Source organism: Sebastes fasciatus, chromosome 15, assembly GCF_043250625.1.
Source record: "Sebastes fasciatus isolate fSebFas1 chromosome 15, fSebFas1.pri, whole genome shotgun sequence".
NCBI classification, from domain to species: Eukaryota; Metazoa; Chordata; class Actinopteri; order Perciformes; family Sebastidae; genus Sebastes; species Sebastes fasciatus.
Window position 1 is genome coordinate 13,457,985 of NC_133809.1, and position 23,206 is coordinate 13,481,190.

Consider the following 23,206-nt stretch of genomic DNA (forward strand, 5'->3'; position numbering starts at 1 on the left):
AAACATGATGTACCATTCAGTCCCTGTGACAAGTGTGTGTTGTCGACCACAAAGCCTTCAAGAGAGCGGTTCTGATCATCTCCATCCTCTTCATCAGATGACACGTCTGCCCCCTCATCCGACAGCTCGGCTTCCTCAACCAGGAACTGGCGCCCTTTTCGACATGCGGGGTGCTGAGAAACAAACAATTGGAAAATGTCAAGTTTGACAGATGCTGAAGGTGTCTGCGACAGATATTAATAGACTTGACATTTTTATGGAAGAAGGAAAGTGTCATTTTTGGGCAAAAACTGGTCTGAAATATGTTATGGTTGTATTATGTGTTTTTAAAGCAGCTATATAATTTATCTTTTTAATATAACAATACATCAAATTACAATGTGATAATGTGAAAGGGGTGGAATTATCACCCAAATCTGCAGTTCCCCTCGGCTTTACGGATTAATAGTGAGTCTCAGCTCAACTTTACTGTTCTTGTTCACTCTCAATGCTCTCATAGTGCCGTTTTTGGCCGCAGCAGGCAGCTGTTTTCATTAAAACTCTTAAAACCACACTGCACACTACCTGCTCATCACCAAACGGCAGACAGACACAGTTAGTGACTAGCTGGAGAACATAGCAGACCTTTTAGCAACTAAAGATATTTCCCTCAGGTGTTGGTAGAGACCATAGACTGCATCTAAAGATGGACAACATGACAGCTCCCCCAAAAGAGAAGCCAAAACATCTTGATCGCCCCCTGGTGGCTGGCTGCAGTATAGGTCATAAATCCCGCCCCCTTCATGTTAACGGATAGGACATGGGTCAAACTAAAAAGTTAAAGTACACGTCAAATAAATTTTTCCCAAAGATGGTTTCTGTAATTTTAGGTAGCTCTCGAGACGATGATGTATGTTCAAGTGTTCCTTTTTCTGATCAGTTTGGTTTTAATTTAGTTATGACGTCATGATTGACAGCTGCTCTGAGTGAAGAAGTTGCAGCCGGGGGCTCGGGAATTGAACGAGAGGAGATGTAACTTTCGATAACCGTCACGAGTCTGTGTAATAGAACATGTCAGTTTGATGATAAATGTAGTTATAGAGATATTATGGTTAGTTGTTGTGTCTTTGTAGCCAAACAGCTACCGTGGTGCTAACATAGAAGCTAGGTGGCTCACTTTAGCAAGCTGTAGCTGTGCTCGGCTCGTGATTGGCTCGGGCAGGTGAATGGGCGGGACCTCGATACCGTGGCTCCAGCCCCCCGATCACTACCGCGCAGACTCTGAGTCCGAATGATATGTTGCTCTGTAACTGCTGGATGTGTATATAAGTTTGCTACATCAACTCTAATGATGAAAACCTGAGAAATAAATGATATAATTCAGATTCAGATCACAGCAGAGCCATCTGTTGTCACACAGACCTTGGCTTTGCCTTGTTGGACCCGTTGCCTCTCAGGTAAGTGTGCTGTGATTCTGCGTGACACAGACTCATTCTGGAAATCCTCATCAGAAACAGCTTCACCCTCCATTTCATCAGACTGGGGAGCAATGAGGAGAACAGATTAGTCAAATACTGTACGCCGTTAAATGCTTTATGAAGCTGCATAGCATCAAACCATTAAGGACTGGAGGAGATTATTATAATGTATGGAGTGGAAGTATTTAAATCAAATCGGCTGAGTTGAATAGGCTGAACCATGCGGCGTAATTTACCGCTAATGAAGAAAATCTTACAGTATTAAGTGCAGCAGCGCGTTTCCTCCTCACAACCAGCGGGGAGTCCACATCACTGAACATCTTTGACGAGCAGAGACAAGACGTGTTACATTTCACATACATACACGTCACTTGTAAACAGTGCAAGATATGTCACTCTCATATATATACTGGAAAAACAAAGTTTGGAAACTTGTGTTTGGTCGATTATTTCTCTGTTGTTACAATGCTAATTGGCATTGTATTTTACATGGTTGGAAAGCCTGTTTATTTACCTTCGCAATGATGTCTAACTTGTAAGGATCATGCATTTGTGGGATGAGCAGCACAGCTGATTATGTGGGTAGCGCCCAAGAAAAATTTGCCAAAATGCTCTGCCAATGGTAAACAGTGTATTCTCATAAGGCTACCAGGAAGCCTGCAATGACTGCCCTTCCCCGTCAGGCCCGTTTGCGCTGGTGTCGACAACACAGACAATGGAACCTGAACATGTGGGGGAATGTCATGTTCAGTGATGAGTCCAGGTTCTGTCTGCGAAAGTTGGATGGCAGGGTCAAAGTACGGAGACGACGTGGAGAACGCTATGCTGATTGTTGAACCGATGGAGTAACAGCTTTTGGTGGGGGCAGTGTCATGGTGTGGGGCGGCATCTCCCTCACTGGCAAAACAAGGCTTGTCATCATTGAAGACCATCTCAATGCAGTGAGATATCGGGATGAGATTCTGCAGCCAGTGGCAATCCCATATCTCCACAATCTGGTACCTAACTTCATCCTCCAAGATGACAACGCTCGCCCCCACAGAGCCAGGGTTATCACAGACTACCTCCACAATGTGGGAGTAGAGAGAATGGAACGGCCTGCCAAGAGTCCACACCTCAACCCAATTCAACACTTGTACGATCAGCTTGGGCGTGCTGTACGTGTTAGAGTGACCAACACAACCTCGTTGGCTGACCTGCAACGAATCCTGGTTGAGGAATGGAACGCCATCCCACAGCAACGTGTGACCCGGTTGGTGACCAGCATGAGGAGGAGGTGCCAGGCTGTTGTGGCTGTGTATGGATCTTCCACCGCTACTGAGGCTCCTGACGGTGTATTAAATGAATAAAGTGTAAAATAGCCAATATGTCTTGTTTGTTCCTTGTTACTGATAGAGAGTTCAATCATCCAATCCACCAAACAACTCAAAACAAGAGTCAACACCAACAGGAGAATACACTGTTTACCATTGACGGAGCATTTTGGCAAATTTTTCTTGGGCGCTCCCCACATAATCAGCTGTGCTGCTCATCCCACAAATGCATGATCCTTACAAGTTGGACATCATTGCGAAGGTAAATAAACAGGCTTTCCAACGATGTAAAATACAATGCCAATTAGCATTGTAACAACAGAGAAATAATCGACCAAACACAAGTTTCCAAACTTTGTTTTTCCAGTTTATATTTATCAAGATGCTTAGACATTCCAGGTACAAATGCTTGCGAGCTGGTTACCATGACAACTGCAGCAGGTACCATGGAAATGATGGACAGAGGCAGCTTGAGCCGTCTGAATCAGATATCTCCTGTCTCAGCCGTTGTTTTTGTACCACAACACAGAGGTTGAGCCGTGATTTTTACTTACTGTGTATTTATAATGTATATACAAAGATTATGACCATCTTTTTGTATACATCTCATTAATCTTATGAAAGGAAAAATGTATATATCAACTAGAGGTGCAACATAAATAAAATGTCATAAATGTGAATATTTTCTTCTGTGATAATAAAACTGATTATCTTTTGGACTGAAATCATCCACCATGGGCTCTGGTGACGGGCATTTCACATAATTTCCTTTAGACCAAATGATTAATCTAGAAAAACAATCAGCAGATTAATAAAATAATAAAAGATCTAATATCGACAGGCCATGCTCACCACGTCCGGGGACGACAAGGGTTTGACCTTGTTCTGATGTCTTCTTTTATGAACCACGACTTCATCCTCACTGTCACTGATGCACTCCACTAAGAAAGAAGGTGAGTCACAGTTAGAAAAATGCAGAGATCTCTGCAGCAGGGCGAAACAGAGTAACACAATATAAGACAAGTTTAGGAATTAAGGCTGTCAATGGATTAAAATATTTAATCGAGATTAATCACGACTGTCCATGATTAATCGCACATTTTGTATCTGTTCAAAATGAACCTTAAAGGGAAATTTGTCAAGTATTAAATACTCTTATCAACATGGGAGTGGGCAAATATGCTTACTTTATACAAATATATATATTTATTATAGGAAATCAATTAACAACACAAAACAATGACAAATATTGTCCAGAAACCCTCACAGGTACTGCATTTAGCATAAAACAATATGCTCAAATCATAACATGGCAAACTGCAGCCCAACAGGCAACAACAGCTGTCAGTGTGTCAGTGTGCTGACTTGCCCCAACTGCATGTGATTATCATGAAGTGGGCATGTCTGTAAATGGGAGACTCGTGGGTACCCTTAGAACCCATTTTCATTCACATTGCTTGAGGTCAGAGGTCAAGGGCCCCCTTTGAAAATGGCCATGGCAGTTTTTCCTCGCCAAAATTTTGTGTTAGTTTGGAGCGTTATTTAACCTCCTTTGTGACAAGCTAGTGTGACATGACTGGTACCAATGGATTCCTTAGGTTTTCTGGTTTCATGAGCCCGCTACACCCTCCGAAAGATCGATTGGCGTTAAAACGATTTTGCGTTAACGTGTTGTTATCGTGTTAACATTGACAGCCCTATTAGGAATCCTATTTTTTTGAAAGGTAAACAAACCTGGAGGAGGAGGAGGAGGAGGAGGAGGAGGAGAGTTCTCCTCCAGTCGTCTCTGTTTGAAAAGGGGGACTAAAGACGGGTTACGTGGCCCGGCACAGCCAGGCATGAGCATCCGCCTCGCTCCTGGTGATGTGATTGGAGACGGGAGCGCACCACCTGTAGACACCGAAGGCGAAGCCAGAAGAGATGACGTTTCTCTCTTCCGTTGCTCTGGCAGCATTTGTGGTGTAGATTCCTTGGATTCACTGGACTGTCTCTGTTTGAAAAGGGGGACTAAAGACGGGTTACGTGGCCCTGCACAGCCAGGCATGAGCATCCGCCTCGCTCCTGGTGATGTGATTGGAGACGGGAGCGCACCACCTGTAGACACCGAAGGCGAAGCCAGAAGAGAGGACCTTTCTCTCTTCCGTTGCTCTGGCAGCATTTGTGGTGTAGATTCCTTGGATTCACTGGACTGTAGAGGGATTCTCGGTCTGTGGAAGCTGTTATAGGGAGTGGAGGAGCTGGAGCCGGCCGGCAAAGATGCTGTAGAATCAGCATGTTTTTTAGACTGTGGCGAGGTCAACATACACGGGGCAGAAACAGCCTCTTCTTCCGCTTCGTCAGAGTCCTCCAGTGAATAGCCGAGGTCAAAGTTCACAGAGTAGTAGTCATGAGAGCAGTCTGTTACAGGTTCACTTGGGGCTGCTGCTGTGTGTTTTGTCTCTACAATGGTCGGGTTATTCAGCTTGGAATGCGGAGTTATGTCCTTTGTGCGTGCTAAGTCATCTGTGTGCGCTGAGTTTAATGTACGTGCGCTTCCAGCTGTGCGTCTAGTGCTACGTTGGTTTGTTGGGGTATGCGTGTGTAAAGACACATTTTTTGTGCTATTGGCAATGTCTCCAGCACTAGGGGATGTCCTGGGCGTGACACCAGGAGTGGGGATGTCTGGGATGGACATCTGCAGGAAGGCCTCGTCATCGCCAAACAGATCCATGCTCTCGTCCATCTGAATTCTGTCATCTTGCACACCACCATGTGTTTTTGTTTCCTTGTACCTCTCCGCTTCCTCGCCAACACATTCCTCATCTGTCTCCTTGCGGTTATCTGTTATATCATGATTATAATTCACATCTTCTTCCCCAAAGACCTCATCCCAGGACGGGCTGTTTGCTGCAATACTGACGCTCTGCTGCTGCTGCTGCTCCTGACGAGGCCCTTTAATGTCCTCTGATTCCGTCCTCAGGGGGGCATCGTCAGCATCACTCATCATCACTTCATCGTCATCATCATCATCATCGTCGTCCACATCCAGCGTAAAGCTGACCTGGAACGGCTGATGAGGCCGTTGAGGAGAGGGAGGAAGTGACGGAGCAGCCATGTCGGCCTCTAAATCGACAGGCGGTGGCGGTGGAGATCGGGACAGGAGCTCCGCCACGTTGGCCAGGATGACATTCAGACTCTGATCTCTCCCTGGGAGGAGTTTAGAAAAGGAGGGAGGAGGTGCCGAATCCCATTTAGGAAGGTAGAACATGGCCTGAAGTTCGACTTCTTCCTCTTCATCAATCTTTGTGATCAACTGTGAAGTTTGGTCAAAATGTATAGGCTCTGGTCTTACGACATCTTCATCAATAATGACACAGTCGTCATCCATGTCAGCTTCTGGACAGTCGTTGTTTGAGGGACGAGGACAAATCGCTTCAGGTCCTGGGTGGTCTGTCATGTCATCATAAGGCGCCTCGGTATCATGCGCAACAGGAGGTCTTTGTTTTGTCACAGCGAATGTGGAAACTACAGTCTTTCCTCGTGTTTGTTCCCAATCTCCTTCTTCGTCGAAGCGTTCCAGATCAGGCAACGGTGAGCGAAATAGTTTGGCTTTATTGTTTGTAGTTTTAGCGCCTGTCTTCTGTTTCTTCTGTCCTTTCTTCACGTGGCCGACAGCGTCCGCTTTGTGGAGGTACGGAAGAAGCTCCTGTTCGTAACGACACTCCCCCTGAACACAAACACACACAGAAGAGTTGTTTAGTCCATTTCACAGTTATAAACATAAACATCAGCTGACAGGAAGTAAACATGGAGCCAAGCTGTTGCCTAGCAATGCTGTTCCGTTGAAAAGGTCTATAAGAAATATCCGTCATCAGGAGAACCAAGGAGAGGAAGTTGTAATCAGCCTCGGGACTTGCTGACCCTTTTACGACACATATGACACTCAGGGCGGCCTGTTTACCATCAACTAGCCTGTCAGTTCATGCTCATACAGTAATCCAATCAGGAAGTGTCCTATGAAGAGTACGTGCAGCACACACATCGTAATCATCCAGCACCTGTAACCTGTGCAAGCGTCGTGACCTGGAAGTGATTCATCTAGAGTAGCATCCTGCTTTTCTTTTAAGATTATTTTTGGGCTTTTTTAATGCCTTTAATGAGAGAGAGACAGTTATGAAAGGGGGGAAGAGAGAGGGGTTGAGATGCAGCAAAAGGCAACAGGTCAGATTCAAACCCTGGGTCGCTGCAGTAAGGACTCAGCCTTGGTACATGGGGCGTCCACTCTACCAGAGTGGCATCCTGCTTGGGCTGACGGGGTGCCATTGAACCTGTGACCAGCAGGACGAAGATGCTCAATGAACAGAAAGGAAAGAATAAGACGCCTGATGTAGAGTGAGAGCAAGAAAAGGAGTGTGTATGGAAAGCAAAATACTGGTTTTGCCTATATAAGGCAAGATGAGAGGAGACCCACTGTATTAAATACAACTTCACGCTCAATAGAGCGGGAATGATTTGAATGGGAACAGATGGCACTAAGAGTTGCATAAAAGGCCGTCTTGCGGTGATGAAATTTGTCATAGCTCACTTGAAATAGTGCCTGTTTCCACCTTTATTCTGTTATAAAACTGTGCTTTAGTGCCTTTTGATCCAGATGGAGTTGGTAAGATCCTGCTGTGTCTTATACTGTTCTTCTTTTTTTATTAGACATACTTTCAACACAAACTTGATGTACTCCCAAGATATAAGTATCTATAAAATCAAATCATTCCTGTCTGCCGCCGCTGACCTGGTGATGCCCTCATTTCATCCTCTCTTGATCATTTAACTCTCAAACAATCAAGTTGTTGACCTTCTTGATCGGCAGGTTTCTACGTAGAAACCTGGTGCCAGTATGAAGGGTGGAGCATCATCATTTGTCAACATACTTCTGTAAAAACAGCTTCTGAAAAGTTCATCTCCCACAAAAAGACACACACTAGCAGTAAACCATTATACAGGCTATAAATCATATGTGTTGGCAATAACTCCAACACTGAAGTCACTGCAATGTTTACCGTGAAAAGCAAACAAAAGAATAACGAACAACACCCAAACAATTATTTCTTTACACCATGTACTACCTCCCTCCTTTAATTATCAGACAAACAGCCCTGGAGGCAAACAACCGGGTTACTATGCAGCCGTCACGCTCTGTGCAGCCGGAGCATGAGACCTGTAATTATCACTTAGATAATACAAATATATATCAATGGTGTTTCCCTTTTGAAAATGCATCAACAGGAGCTGACACGGTTGTTTTAACGTAACAAACTCTGGTGGAAAATAAAACTACTTAACAGCTATATATATATATTTTGAAAAGGGAAAACTAACACATGCTACTGGAAATTATTTATTTAGCTACTTGTAACTCCACTGCTCCTCACACCGACCTTCTGACACCATCGTAATGCAGTCGTATCATTCAAATAATTATTATCATTATTATTATATAAATTATGAAGCAGGAGACAAATCTTAATTTATTTAAAATTGTATTTTTTATTATTGATTTCAATTAAATATTTATTATTTTATTTTTATTATTGTAAATTGGATTTTAATTTGTTTATATTTTATCAGTTTTTGAGGGAAAAAAACACACATTATTATTATTATTATTATATGGAATGATATTTTTTACAAATAAATATATTTATTAATTGTTTCAAGTCCCAATCTGTATCTTTTGACCATGTAACTTAATGGCATTCACATATAAAAAATGTAAAAACTTTATAGGAAATGTCAGGTTTCTGTGGTTTTCTTAAATGATCATAATTTAAAAATATGGGCCTGTTTACATTTTACTAATCCATTAATTAGTTAATTTACAACTTTAAGTCCCAATCTATATTTTTGACCATTATAACCGTGTATTGACCAGTGTTGGGCAAAACTGTAATATTATTACTGTCCCCAGTAACAAGCAGTTTAAAGAACTACAATTTCCAAAACAGTTATTATAATACAGTTATTAATCCAAGTTAACGCAGCGTTACCAGAACACAATTCGTTTTTTGTGCAAGCTAGGCTTCTGTTATGATGATGTGCCTCATCATGTCGAGTTGAACTTAGTGAACTTTCAGACGAATATCGCCTCGGGCGCATGTGTGACGATGTCCTGAAAGAGAGGAAGAGACAAGTCCGGATCTACGAGATTGCAAAAGCATGCATTGCACCCTCAGTTGAAATTATAATAATAAATGCCAAGCGCAAAGTGGTAGATCTTTTAGACGCGTAGACTGTGTGGCCGTCTCCAAGCGCAATTTCAATGATATACATAAATAATGATTAATGTAACTAATTACTTTTGATACCAAGTAATAAGTAAAGGAGTAATAAGTACGTATTACACTTCCTGAGTAACATATTCACACAGGAAATTAGATCATTTTTACATGCTGATAACTGAAAATATAAAAAACTAAGAATCAGTTTGTGTAATAAAACACCTGTAAACCAGTTTTGGAGAGACAGCAGTTTCCAGCCCTGTGCTCTGATTCATTTTGATGAATTGAGGGCTTCCTTGTTGTTCATATTTGAAACACAGAATTAATTTATCCATTGAATGATCATTTTATTGTTTTATAATAGTTATTAAGTCCCTTATTAAAAGCTAAATTAATAAATGATTTATTGTAATTCAACAACAGGCCTCCTTCACAGTAGAAAAAACAGGTGTAAATAATCCAAATTAGTGATGGCTGAATTCTTTCACTCTGACATGTCTTACTGGGACACTTGGATACAACAGAACCACCGTTAAGGTGATTAGTAACACGTGCTTTTTCCATCGACTGTATATAAGAAGTGAACGTAGTCACCATGACATCACTCATTGGTTTGTGGACTGCCGTAGTGAAGCCTTGAGTTCGGCATTTTGGCCGTCTTTTGCACCCAGAGGAATCGCCCCCTGCTGGCTTTTAGAAAGAATGCAAGTTTAAGGCACTTCAGCATTGACTTTTCAGATCCGGAGGTAGCCCACTGGCTTTTGTCACCTGTGTGACAAGCAATCAAGCAAATTGCTCTTAATGAATAACTGAAATATTTGGTAATTACACTGTTGAAACCCCCTGCAGTAAATCCGTCCACAGGTCATCAAACTGAATGAGGAGAGGTGAGGTTTTGAATGATCAGAACAAAGGTTTTCACCACCGGCTATTCTGTATGCATGAGAGGTTTCTCCTTTCATCTTTGGTGTTTTTAATAGTTACTGTTGAACTGATTTCGACAGAAACATCTACACAGAACTTTTTTCATGGTGTCTACAGAAAGTTTTACCGACATGCTCTCATTAATGTCACTGTACCGTAGTTACTATTGTAAAATACTGTGAAAGTATTACCCTAAATCTGAGAAACAAATCCCCTTTTTTTTTTATTTTAAGGGTAATCCATCTTATACAAATCCTTAAAACTCCTGTATCCCTCAGCCGCAGCTTTGCTCATAGCTGTGTACTCTGCACGAACTCCGAGGCCACAGGACGTCCTTTAAGCATCACAATTCTGATGAAAAATGGAACAGAGGCTTTTAGGTATTCAAGGATTTAGTCGCACTGGACACTGAGGGAATGAATTATCATACTCCTCCCTTGAAGATGAATTTTAATATCTCGTTTCTAGTGAGTTCTGACGCCCTTTCTCGACACCCTTTCAGACAAATAACGACTAGAACTGGATTCACACGGGATTGACCTTAACCCCTGACACAATTAATTAATGATCAGATTAAGGCTCTAGATCGAGAGATGCCGCAGACCGAAAATAAACTTGATGACGCGGACAGAGAGAGAGAGAGAGAGCTGCAGAGGCTGCAAGCATCACAGGGTACGTGCGCTTTCAGACTGAAGGATGAAGGAAGCAGCCAAGTGGAAACTCCTCTATGTTTATTATCTCATTGCACTACAATGATCATGTGATGCTCATGAACACGCACAAAGAATGCATCCTCCATATTAATCGGTCGGCATGACTTTTTTTCCCAAACTCGCTACGGCTCAGGATGAGAGCTACTGTAGTTTCTTTGCTCTTTAGTTGGTAGATGCTAATCAACCGACAACACAAGCTTCCCTATTTCAAATGACGCTCTTCTGCGAATGCTGCAATTGATTTGCGGATTAGAGGATTTTGGGAACAGTTACTATGATGTTGCTGCTTATAAGACAACTCAAGAATCATCTGAGTGAATCTGAGATGAAAGGATGACCAGAAGGCACGAGGAAGAGTGCAAGGCTTTTGAAAAAAGCTACTTCTGACGTCAGCCGGTGATACTAGGAGACGTGCAACAATGTCGAGCTGCACATGGGTCTTTATTTGTCATTTGGCAATGAGAATCTCTGGTCTTAGGTTCCTATGTATATATATAAAGGGGAAATCACACTAGTTAAAAAGCAAAATGATAATCTAAGGCATAAAATAGTGCTGTTAAAATATGGGTAAATATAAAATAGTAATGTAAATGCAAATTTGTAAATTTGTAATATGTGAATAATCCATTTCTAAACGTGAAGTCTATAATTTAGTGTAACTTTAAAAAGGTACAGTGTGTAGGATTTGGTGACATCTAGTGGTGTGGTTGCAGATTGCAACCAACTGAGTACCCCTCCGCTCACTCCTCCCTTTCCTAGACTGCGGTAACGTGAGCCGCCGAGTGTAAAACCGTGGTAACGCCGTTCACCTCGCTCAGGGGCCATCCTTACCATAATACCACTAGTTTAGGAGCAACAGAAGTCAGACAGCATGTGGCGGTTTCCACGGTTTTTCACTGTTGAATAAGGGGGTCTGATTGCTTTGTATTTGCTATTTGGCTAGGTGTGCTCCATCATAAATCTTCATCATATAGACCATTAAGCATTCTAAATGTGTCCCAGTTTGTGTCCTGTTGCTGTGTATGTGAATATGACATAAGCTGACAGGAGGTAAACATGGACCCAAGCTGTTGCCAGGCAACGTAACGCCATTGAAACGGTCTATTCAAGTTTTTTTTTTTTCCTCAGGGCATTCAGTTTAATTACTAGCAGGTAGAGCTGCCCTCCCCCAATTTCATTGCTTTCACTTCACAACAAGTAGTTTCCAGGCAACTTGATCGCTGACGACACAGAGATACCATACCAACGTCGTTATACTATTGGCTCCTCGTTAGAAGTGGGAACCAAACATCGGATATCTTTCACAGATATAAACAAAACATTCAGTTTGGACCCGTCAACATTTTTTAAAATGATTAAATCAAGACAATGTTTTTTTTTTGTTTTTTGGAAAAGCCATACTTTTATTTGTCACCTTTCTAAAAGCTCTGTGAATGTATTATTTAAAAAAGTATTCCTGTTATCAATAAGACCATTAATATTTTATAACAACAATTTTTTATGTGAAATCTATGTGAAAAGTACAGAGTAACTTCAGCTGTCAAATAAATACAGTGTTGTAAAAAGTACAAATTTTGCATCTGTAATGTAGCGACAAGTACAAAGTAACAGAAAATTTAAACACAGTTAAAGGGAGAGATTTGGCGACATCTAGTGGTGTTGTTGCAGATTGCAACCAACTGAGTACCCCTCCGCTCACTCCTCCCTTTCTAAGACTAGCCGAGTGTAAAACCGTGGTAAAGCCGTTCACCTCACTCAGAAGCCATTCTTACCATAATAACACTACTTTAGGAGCAACAGAAGTCAGACGGCGTCTGGCGGTACCACAATTTTGCACTCTGCGGCTCACGTTACCGCAGTTTCACAAGCGTGTCGGAGAACTACGGTGGCCTTCAGGTAACGTAAAAACGTTAAAGTCTCTCTCCAGAGCCAGTGTTTGGTTTGTCCGTTCTGGGTTAACACATCAGACTTCATGAAGAGGACCCGCTCCCCATGTAGATGTGAAGGGCTCATCCTAAGCTAACGAAAACACAGCAGTTCTTGATTTCAGGTGATTATACACTAATGAAAACATAGTTATGAATACTATATTTCATTTCTGCCCCGAAATGTTACACACTGTTCCTTTAATTCTCTTTAAACTGTTTTCTGTTTTTCTTCTTTTATCTTTATTTTGCTTTATTTTTTGATCTCCCGCTCTCTCCTCCTCAGCCCAGTACGCTCGCTATACATGTAGGTCATCGCTGCCTAACCTACTTCCAGCTTCCTGGCTTTATGTAACATTTCAGAGAAGCGTTATATAATCACAGGAGAGGAGGCCGGTCTGCCTCGTGTCTCTTCATCACACAGAGAAAGAGGCAGCGCGGGGAAAAACACAGCATGGTTTTCAACTCACCCAGACAGAAAATTGCCTCAAATTAGGCTTCTGGAGTGCAAGGTTTTTAAGGGGGTTGGAGGATATGTGTGGACAAGGTTTATAAGAAAAAATAAAGTTTGGACTTTCATTTAGGTGCTTTATTTTTTTTGTTCTTCCTCTGATGTTTCTGGAAGCGAAAGGTCACAAGGCCTCTCTGCAAATTCAGGCCAAGTGAGTAAACTGTGGCTAAGGTTATCCCTCACAGAGTAAAGATGAGTGTAGAAGATAGCTGGAGGAGAAGCTGCTTTGTGTGCTAATAGGAGCATGACTGTTTGATGCCTACTATAAGGGACTTACACTATACCATTATAAAAGTATCATTGACAATACAGTACAACCTCTATCTGACACACAGAAGACACACCTTAATCTTCTAAATTCATCATCATTAAATGGAGAGGACGCTGCAGGGGTGGACAAATATGCTTTGTGGAGTTAAAAACAGTTTGAACTATCTGTGTTTGTGGGTTGAGAAAAAACAAAAACAGACTTGTTTATTTCATCAAAAAAAGAATTACTGTCTTTTTCTGGAAATCTGTTTCTGAACTATAAACTAATTACATCTTTCAAAGAGGTTTTGTTTTCGGTTCCATTTGTACCAAAGACATTGAAAACAGATTTTAATTCAATTTAATGGAAAATTAGTTTTTTTTCAAGATTTTAGTCTTAGAAAGGGAGGAGTGAGCAGAGGGGTATTCAGTTGGTTGCAATTGGCAACCACACCACTAGATGTCGCCAAATCCTACACACTGTCCCTTTAACTGTGTTTAAATCTGCAAAATGTTTTACTTTTTACGACACTGTATTTATTTGACAGCTGTTACTCTGTACTTTTCACATAAAAAAATAAATATTACAGGTCTTATTGAGAACAGGAATATATATTTTTTTTAATAATACATTCACAGAGCTTTTAGAAAGGTGACAAATAAAAGTATGGCTTTTCCTAAAAAAAACATAATGGTCTTGATTTAATCATTTAAAAAATGTTGACGCGTCCAAACTGAATGTTTTGTTTATATCTGTGAAAGATATCTGATGTTTGGTTCCCACTTCTAACGAGGAGCAGATAGAATACCAACGTTGGTATGGTATCTCTGTGTCGTCAGCGATCAAGTTGCCTGGAAACTACTTGTTGTGAAGTGAAAGCAATGGATTTTGGGGAGGGCAGCTCTACCTGCTAGTAATTAAACTGAATGCCCTGAGGGAAAAAAAACAACTTGAATAGACCGTTTCAATGGCGTTGCGTTGCCTGGCAACAGCTTGGGTCCATGTTTACCTCCTGTCAGCTTATGTCATATTCACATACACAGCAACAGGACACAAACTGGGACACATTTAGAATGTTTAATGGTCTATATGATGAAGATTTATGATGGAGCACACCTAGCCAAATAGCAAATACAAAGCAATCAGACCCCCTTATACAACAGTGTGTACAAATAACTGCAGAGGGACAATAACATGCACGGTATCCCTCTGGCGTAAAACAAACAGGGCCACTGAACTGCTTAGTTTTCATGGTTTATGGGCTTTGCGTTATACAGTGCGCTGTTTTTTAACTTTTGGAGACTAAATAATGTTTTATTAAGTTGATCAAATGTTTGATTTGAAGTTCGCTTTTGTTCTCTGAGTATTTTCTGACCTGAATTCATCCATGAAGGCATGTGAGACATCAGCTGCCATCTCCCCCTGTAATCCAGTTTTGTTTTTACAGGTACAGGGCTAATTCTCTCCTTCCCAAGTACGGTGAAAACCAACGGTGGGAAAATAAGGTAATAAGTGCCCGCTTGTTAGTTCGGCCAATAGTCAGTTTTACCATAATCTCTGACCTAATTTCAAGGATTTGGACAAATTCAGGGGTGTTATCGACGGCACAATCTTGTGAAACAGCAGACGGTGAGACAAGGAGGCTTGGAACATTCGCAAAACCGATATTTGGAAGTGATTAGGTTTGTAATGGGGAGGGATTGTCAAAACGTAAACAAGGTCAGGAACAGTGTAATGGTGGCTAAATTACCTGACTGATAAAACCACACTACAACAACACAGTCTGTAAAACATATTTCCTGTTGATGTTCTGTAGATTCAGCATGATAACTGTTGTGACTTTGTCTTCTAGTAGATCTGATGTCCTTGCAGACATAACTGATCTAATCAAACTATCAGGAAAACAAGCGCGGCTAAGACCATGAGCCAGGCTGCTATCAGGTCACCCGTCTGTCTAAAAAATATTTTGGCTCTCGTCAAGTAAATCTTGATCAACAAGAATTACCGCCTCGCGGTTATATGCCTCCGCCAACGAGTCAAGATGCAATTAACATCCATGTCTGTCCCAGATGTTATCACTTTGTCATCATTTTATCCTATTAAACATGTATGTGTCCTAGTTAGCACTTGAATTCTTGAGTTAAGGCCTAAAACCTGTTTTGTGAGGTCACAGTGACCTTGACCTTTGACCACTAAAATCGAATCAATTTATCCTTGAGTCCAAGTGGATGTTTATGCCAGATGTAATGAAATTCCCTCAAGGCGTTCCAAAGATATCACGTTCACGAGAATGGGACGCACGTGAGGTCACGGTGACTTTCAGCCACCAAATTGTAATCAGGTCATCCTCGAGTCTAAATCGATGTTTGTGCCAAATTTTAAGAAATTCCCTTAAGGTGTTCCTGAGAGTTCACGTTCACGAGAATGGGTCAGACAACCCAAAACCATAATGTCTCCGGCCAAGGCTGTCGCCGGCACGGAGGTATTAAAAATCGCATTACATTTCCACGTACATGTTCAGATTTCTGAGTACTATTTCAAAAAGATTTCCTTAATCAGTTATTTTTGTGAAATCTAATTCAAGAGAAAGAAGATGAGAGGAGGAGCAGCTCGGAAACACCCGTTTGAATATAAATGATTATCTATTTTGAAACTAAATCCACAATTACGCCATGGAGCCTCGTTATCATTGACAGGAATTTTCCTTCCAGCTCAAAACAATGACTGTAGTCACATAGCAAAAACCACATTAAACTCAGCTGACTCCTTTCAGTCTGGTGAAGCCTTTATACAGTTTGCTCTCCCTTTCATCAAACACAGACTACTGACTTCCTTTTATGAACCAAAGCAAAATGAGCACCACGAACTTTGATTTAATGGGCATATAGCTAGAATTAGCGGATACATGCTAATCTGATTAACCTATTGAGCTGTTGACACACTTAAGACCCGAGTTCAGTTATTTCCCTTCGCGCCACAGAGTCGGACTGCAGTAGCTTCTATCTTGGTGCTCACAGAGTTAATACCAAGCAATATTATCATACATTCATTTTCCTCTTCTCACCTCATTTTCCTCTCTCATGCCGTCAACGAGCTCCATCACCTTAATGAAGTGGTTGCAGCGGAGGGAATGATCAACAACATGGGTAGGAAGCGCTTTGTGCTGCCAGTGTCTCCATTCCCACAAAGATAGCTCTCTGGACGGTGGGCCACTTTTGGAAACGTCCTCCTTTGGGGACATGAAATGACATCGTAAAGGCGTTAGTAAAATAGAAACAATATATTCAAGCCCTTAACAAAAGACAGACAGGAAGAGTGTAACAAGGTTTTTGCATATATTACATTTTAAAATGAATGTCTTTCCAACCTTGGGGTTAAGATTTAGCCCCCTGGAGTCACAGTGGCTGCCAAAAACGGGAACCAACTCAGAATAAGATGCAGGACCATTACTGACTCTGATTTTTAATGAGAGTATAAAAATCTGTAAAGATCCATTCAAAATATCTAAATATACAGTCACTTTTCTACAAGATGTTAAATTAAATTTCACTTCTTCCAATGGGTCTTATAGGCAATATGAAAACATTAGTTTCATTAAAAGACATTACAATTTAAATACTTGACTGACAGGAGTCTTACCCAATCACTCGAGTGAATACAAAGGTGGCAGCCAGCTGTAACATCATATCTACGCCAAACATCCCTTCGACCCTTAATGTTTTGCACGTTTTTGTTTGTTTTGTATGTAGAGTCACTGCAATTACAGTGTCTGTGTAAACTACAGACAAAAACTTTATTATTTTTTAACGTATTTTTTCATTATTAAAGGGTCTTATTAAGAAACATATAACAACGGCTTTATTTAGATTTACATTGTCTTCTATAGAGCTCAACAGTGACCGCCCACTTTTTGAACAGCTATGAACCAACTACTCATCCCATAAACCATTGCAAATGGCAAGACGCCGCCTCTGGAAACTCCCCAAAAACGTTTAAATTAACTGCTGTCGATCTAAAATTAAGACAAATTCAGCATCTGCATGCCTTATTTCTCGCCTCAAATGTTTTCAGAAACAAATCTCGGTGAAGTATATCCGTAATATAAGAGAACGTTTCCAAACGATCCGCCATGTTGCAACACGTACCTTCACTAGCTGTTCGCGGGTGTGGTACACATTTCCATGTTAACAGCGAACTCCACCAATCAGAGACGTTGCTGTTACACTTAGGATTGTGGGTAGTGTAGTACTTCTCCATGATATTGTGAATTAAACATGTTTTTCTTAAAACAAGGTTGATATCATGTAGAAGCCACAAACTTGTGGAAACGATGGGGTCGACGGTCGAAACGATGTTATATGCTCCTGTAGAAGCCACAAACTTGTGGCTTCTACAGGAGCATATAACATCGTTTCTCAATCTCATAGCTCTTGGTAAGTCTACCTTGGATTGTTACAACATTATGGCTAATAGCCAAATCCACGATTCAGAATATGAATGGGATTTTCCCTTTAGAGTTCATTGTTGAGCTCTATTGTCTGATACTTGTCAGACCTGTACATGAAAGACAGAAACAATCAAAGAGAAAAGAAAGAAAGAAACCTGAGGTGGTAGATCACTGGGTAGGGACATGAAATGGGACTGTTTCAGGGTTGGATGAGCTTCATCATCCTCCAGCTTCATGGTGGACGCCCACAGGGAATATTCAGTACTGCTCAGAAACCCGTCCGACGTCACACTGCCCTGCCGCACTACCACATAAGACACACACAAACTCAGATATGGAAACTTGTTTTTCTCCACTTCCATTTTGTATAGCCTCGTCACTCACTCAGGTTTTGAGGGTGGATGAGCGAGGCCCGTCCCTCAGTGTGGGACCGTCGACCCCTGACAGACCGCCTGCTGCTCTCCCGATGGTCAAACTGGCCACAGATGATGTGCATCTTATGCATGGTGGGGTTCACCCCCTCCGGCAGCATGCGGGGACTGTTGGGGTACATGTGGAACCCGTTTTTGTTGCCGATAATGGACTTGTCCACGCTGCGCTTGTTGCTCTGGCTCTGGTTGTAGGTCTGAGGAAAACAAAAGGTTAAAAGTTTAGAAGAGGTGGTTTTGTGGATCTGTGCGGTGTTATGTGCATTTGGTACGTTTAATTTCGAGGGTCCACGGCTCATTTCGTCTTGCTTTTGTAGATCAAACGCTCACCCTCTCCTCGCGTCCCTCAGCCAGGATGACAACAATTCGTCCCTGCCGCTTACGTCCAGTACGTCCCATCCGCTGCACCAGGCGGATGGGGTTCTTCTGTGCGTCGAAGCAAACAATGAGGTCCACCTCTCCGATATCCAGCCCCTCCTCCCCGACGCAGGTCGACACCAGCGTGTTGAAGCCTCCCTGACGGAACCTGCTCACCACCTACGACACAAGTCAACAAAGCTTTAAATAGTAAAAGCATTTTAATCTTACGTTGTCATCCTAAACTCATGCGTCTACTCATCAGTATATACAGTAAATGTAAAGAGGTACCTGTGATAGCTTCTTAAATTGAGGCTGTTGTGTACATAGTACCAAATAAAATGTCTCTTTTATAACATATTAAGGATCTGGTCTATTTTTTGTATATGATGTGTTTACAGGACACAATGTACATTTACATCAAAGCACCATTCCTGCATTATGAAATGGCTGTAGAGACATTTCCAGTAATGAAGTTAATGCAACAGCAGCATGTTTATTAACCACTGTCCTTTAGAAGATATAGTTGTATAGTTAACACAGCCAAATATTTAGCCTGAAGTTGTTTTCTTGTTCATTTTACCACCATATTACATTTTTATATTCCTTAATTTACTATATATACCACAGCTTACTGTAAATCTGCCCTTGATGATGAAAAAAAAAAGGTCCCTCTACCTCCAGTTGTTCCTTTTGGGTGAAGCCTTTGACTCCCTTCCCTGCTGAGGCTTGGCCCATAAAGGTCATGACCTTTATTAGTGGAGCATGGCGGTTCAACATGGCTGCGATCTCCTGTACGCTCTCACGGTACGATGAAAAGATCATCACACGCGTGCCTACTTCCTGAGGACCTGGACATTAATGAGACGGAAGAGAATCAGGGTGATTAAAAATCACTTCAGTAAACGTGAGCCGATTTCTTATGCCTGTTTGAATCAGTTGCTGGAACCCTTTGTCCTGTGATCCTCTCCTAATTTAGTATGTTTAGTGTAAACATACTCTCATTGATGCATTGATGCTCATTGATATAGATACTGCTTTTTCTTGTTAAGGAGAACAGTTTGTCTCTGCACAATTGAAACATTGTTTGGACACCATGGCAAACTGTAAACATCACACAAGAAATCTCCAATGTTGATCTGTAATGTAAGCATAGCAACAGGTTAAACAGCTTTAGCACAGTGTCAGATGCTTTCTCTTTGAAGTGTAGTTAGAACATGAAGAGAATTATAGATTTCAGCTTTAACCCAAGACAATCAATGCATGTAGGAGTCACAGCATAGTACTACTATAATAAGCAAATCACCAATATTGCCTGCTGAGCTCTCAGCCCACCGTCTGAAGTGCTGCAGCACCACCTCCTCCAGTTTCTCCAGTTTGGGGTGACTGTAAATGAACGGCTCATCTGGACCTAGAAGTGTTAATCAGAGTGGATGTTAGTCAGATAGATGCTGTGTGGATTCGTTGCTAGCAGCACAAACCAAACCAAGAACTTGCATCATTGAACTACATAAGAAAGGCTCAGAAATGTGACTGATATAAATGAGTTCTCAGGTACCAGCAGACGGCTTCACAAACATCGCTTCCAGCTCGGGGTAAAGGTCCATGAAGGTGGGGGTCCTCTGCAGCTCATTTCTGGCCCTGGACATCTCTGAACCAAACAAAGCATGGAGAGAGCTCATATCAAACATCATACACAGACATTACCAAGTATACATGAACCCAGGGGGCGCTGGTCAATCTGGGGTATGAAAGGATGTTGTGTCCGTGGATAAAGTGCAACGAACTACACAGAAAGCCTGGAGGTAAGGTGACCGACCTCTGGATCCGTCCATGATTCCCTGGATGTAAAAGAAGAGCGATCGGAGGCCCATCTGCATCAGTAGCTCGTAGCCGTGGTAGAGGCTGATGCAAAGGGCAAAGTCGCCCTCCAGCATTCCCTGCTGCGGACTCTATAGAGAGCAGGAGAGCATGTCAGTCCATGAAACCACTGTGAGAAGTATTTGATTTATAAAATAAATACCATATTTTACACTGCTTCTACTTTTTTTCAAAATACATTAATTCATGATAGTCATTTGCAAATAAAATGTAAAAACTGTATTTAGCTTAATTCTAAAATGGTATTTAAATTGTATACACTAAATAATTTATAAACACTTTGATGTTTATCCTGAATATCTCAACTTGGACAGAAAATCTATCAATTTGCATTCAACGACAGTACCAGGCAATGCTCTAAAAGCTTTAAAATCAAATACAGTACAAATCCAATAATCTAGATGGGCCATATTATAAACCATGTAGACCTCACTGTGCGATTGATTATTTTCTACCGCCTCAGGCACATCTTCATGAAGCCCTGAAGCGGACAAAATGTATTTGAATGAATTTAACAGACCCCATTCATCTATCTGCTTTACTTTATCTTCAGCTCCGAGCACGTCTCTTGTCTTCATCAAGGACCATGGCTGTTTTTACTAACTGATTGGAGGTTAAATGAAAAGTATAATTTGTTTTCAATTATTTAACCAACAATATTATTTACTGATATGTGCATGAATATTTTTGACTTGTCTGATAACCTTTTATTCGATTTTTACAGTTTTGGGGCTCCATACATAATTCTGAAAGCCTGTGTATCATATAATGTAAAATTGTATACTATAGCACAGAGGTTCCCAACCTGGGGTCAGGGCACCTTAGGGGGGCGCCAAAGATCACAGGGGGTGAACCAGGATTTGTCTGCTCTGAAATTGTCAAAATTAGATTTGCACATGTATAACTAAAATCATAATAACACACTTACGGGATAATTCATACAAAAGTCTGTATATAAAAGATATATTTTTTTGTTGCACAGTTGCAAATACAGATCAGGCTACACTAATATTATTAGTATTATACTATTTGTAGAATTAGATTCCAGTAGTGGTTGCGCAGGATTGTTTCCAACTCATGTGATCCAAATTTTTCCAGTAACTCGTAAAGTCCAAAAGTCTAAATTTATAGATGTAATCATTTCACAGCATGTTTTTATCTAAAGAAATATTCTGTTGGCGTTTAGCCTTTCAAAAACAACATTTTAACTGAGGTCAAAAAACATATTTGCTCTCCCGCTTGCCGCACACAAAGCGAGGCACCAACCTGTATTAACGGGGCGGTCTAGCAGCAATCTAACAGCACCATGAATTACATTTATTTATCCCCAATAACAAAAGATCTATTTCGGCTCTAACACTGTTATAGTAAATTTAAAAAGATCATATTATGCATCGGCAATTTGTCAAGACGCCATCGAGTTATATTTATTAAAGAAAGTTGATTTAATAAAAAAAAAAGACTAACTCATTTAAACACTTACTTACACATTAACTGCATCACCTTATTCAAATTGATGATTTTGTTTGAGGATTTGTAATTTTTTATAAAGGTGATGACGTCAGAAAATATGTAGGAGGGGGTGGGGGGGCTCAACCTTTCTTAGATACAAGTAGGGGGGAGGGGAGGGCTTCAAGGGAAATAGGTTGGGAACCACTGCTATAGCACACAGAGCAGAGTGCGTGCCTTGATGCATGGTGGTGGGTTCTTGCGGAACTGATCCCTGGCGAGGATGATCTGGTATTTGCTGAGAGTCCGCAGGTCTTTGTGTGCCATCACCCGGTTCTGGACCAGACGAGACATGAATTTCTCCAGCACCTGGCAGGAGGAGGAACATACAGATACGTAGGTCATTAATAATAGGCCATTTCCTGTGCTAAATGGTAATGCATCAGACTGTCTAGCAAACACACACTCACACAAACCTCTATTGGTAAACAGACTTGCACAGAGTGAATAGAGCTCCTACTTCAACAAGAGACACATAACAATACTAAAATGTGTTGGATTCATTCTTCTTCATGCCCTCATTTCTTTATAATGGGAGGAGAGATGGAACCAGTTTGTCAGACGGACAATTTTAACAATATCTATTCATCCTCACGGCTTCAGATAATGGGAGGCTGAGTCATTACAATTTCAATTTCAGCTGTGTGGAGACTGCTGCTCTAGAAACCGAACAGCATGAAAGGCTTCTTCTCTGAAAGAAGAAGTGGGCTGCCCCTTCGAACCAATTGGTAAAAGATTTTGTAGCAGCCGAGAGGCAATTTAGTTGTTTTGATTTATAAACAGTGCTCGTGTTATGAAAGTGAAACAAAGATAAATTATGAGATGATGTGCAAAGTAGGCCAAATGATGTCCGTAGGACTCTATAGTTCTCCTGGGAGACTTCAACGCTCACGTGGGCAACGATGGAGAAACCTGGAGGGGGGTTGATTGGGAGGAACGGCCTGCCTGATCTGAACCCGAGTGGCGTGTTGTTGTTGGACTTCTGTGCTAGTCATGGATTGTCCATAACAAACATCATGTTCGAGCATAGGGCTGTTCATAAGTGTACTTGGTACCAGAACACCCTAGGCCAAAGATCGATTATCGACTTTGTGGTCGTATCATCAGATCTGCGGCCGTATGTCTTGGACACTGGTGAGTTGGATCAGATGGCGGGGGAGGCTGCCGGACAGACCCGGTAAACCCAAACGTGTAGTGAGGGTGAACTGGGAACGTTTGGCTGAGGCCCCTGTCCGCGAGG

At 41.5% G+C, this 23,206-nt stretch overlaps 1 protein-coding gene and 1 long non-coding RNA gene across 2 annotated transcripts in view; one reads left to right on the top strand and one right to left on the bottom strand.

Annotated features, from left to right (window-relative positions):
* The window catches only part of fancm (FA complementation group M), a 52,586-nt gene that overhangs the window by 3,700 nt on the left and 25,680 nt on the right, over nucleotides 1-23,206 (bottom strand). Inside the window, exons 5-18 of the mRNA XM_074661099.1 lie at nucleotides 22,144-22,275; nucleotides 20,396-20,528; nucleotides 20,135-20,227; nucleotides 19,883-19,987; nucleotides 19,255-19,427; nucleotides 18,550-18,756; nucleotides 18,176-18,416; nucleotides 17,947-18,095; nucleotides 16,409-16,573; nucleotides 4,505-6,476; nucleotides 3,624-3,711; nucleotides 1,715-1,784; nucleotides 1,402-1,518; nucleotides 14-173 (exon numbers count right to left, since the gene is read on the bottom strand). Coding sequence (XP_074517200.1) covers nucleotides 14-173; nucleotides 1,402-1,518; nucleotides 1,715-1,784; nucleotides 3,624-3,711; nucleotides 4,505-6,476; nucleotides 16,409-16,573; nucleotides 17,947-18,095; nucleotides 18,176-18,416; nucleotides 18,550-18,756; nucleotides 19,255-19,427; nucleotides 19,883-19,987; nucleotides 20,135-20,227; nucleotides 20,396-20,528; nucleotides 22,144-22,275 — 3,805 coding nt within the window. The remainder of the gene's footprint in view (nucleotides 1-13; nucleotides 174-1,401; nucleotides 1,519-1,714; nucleotides 1,785-3,623; nucleotides 3,712-4,504; nucleotides 6,477-16,408; nucleotides 16,574-17,946; nucleotides 18,096-18,175; nucleotides 18,417-18,549; nucleotides 18,757-19,254; nucleotides 19,428-19,882; nucleotides 19,988-20,134; nucleotides 20,228-20,395; nucleotides 20,529-22,143; nucleotides 22,276-23,206) is intronic.
* LOC141783682 (uncharacterized) lies at nucleotides 3,146-4,687 on the top strand. Its single transcript, XR_012597330.1, has 2 exons — nucleotides 3,146-3,723; nucleotides 4,520-4,687. It is a non-coding gene; the product is annotated as an uncharacterized LOC141783682 (long non-coding RNA).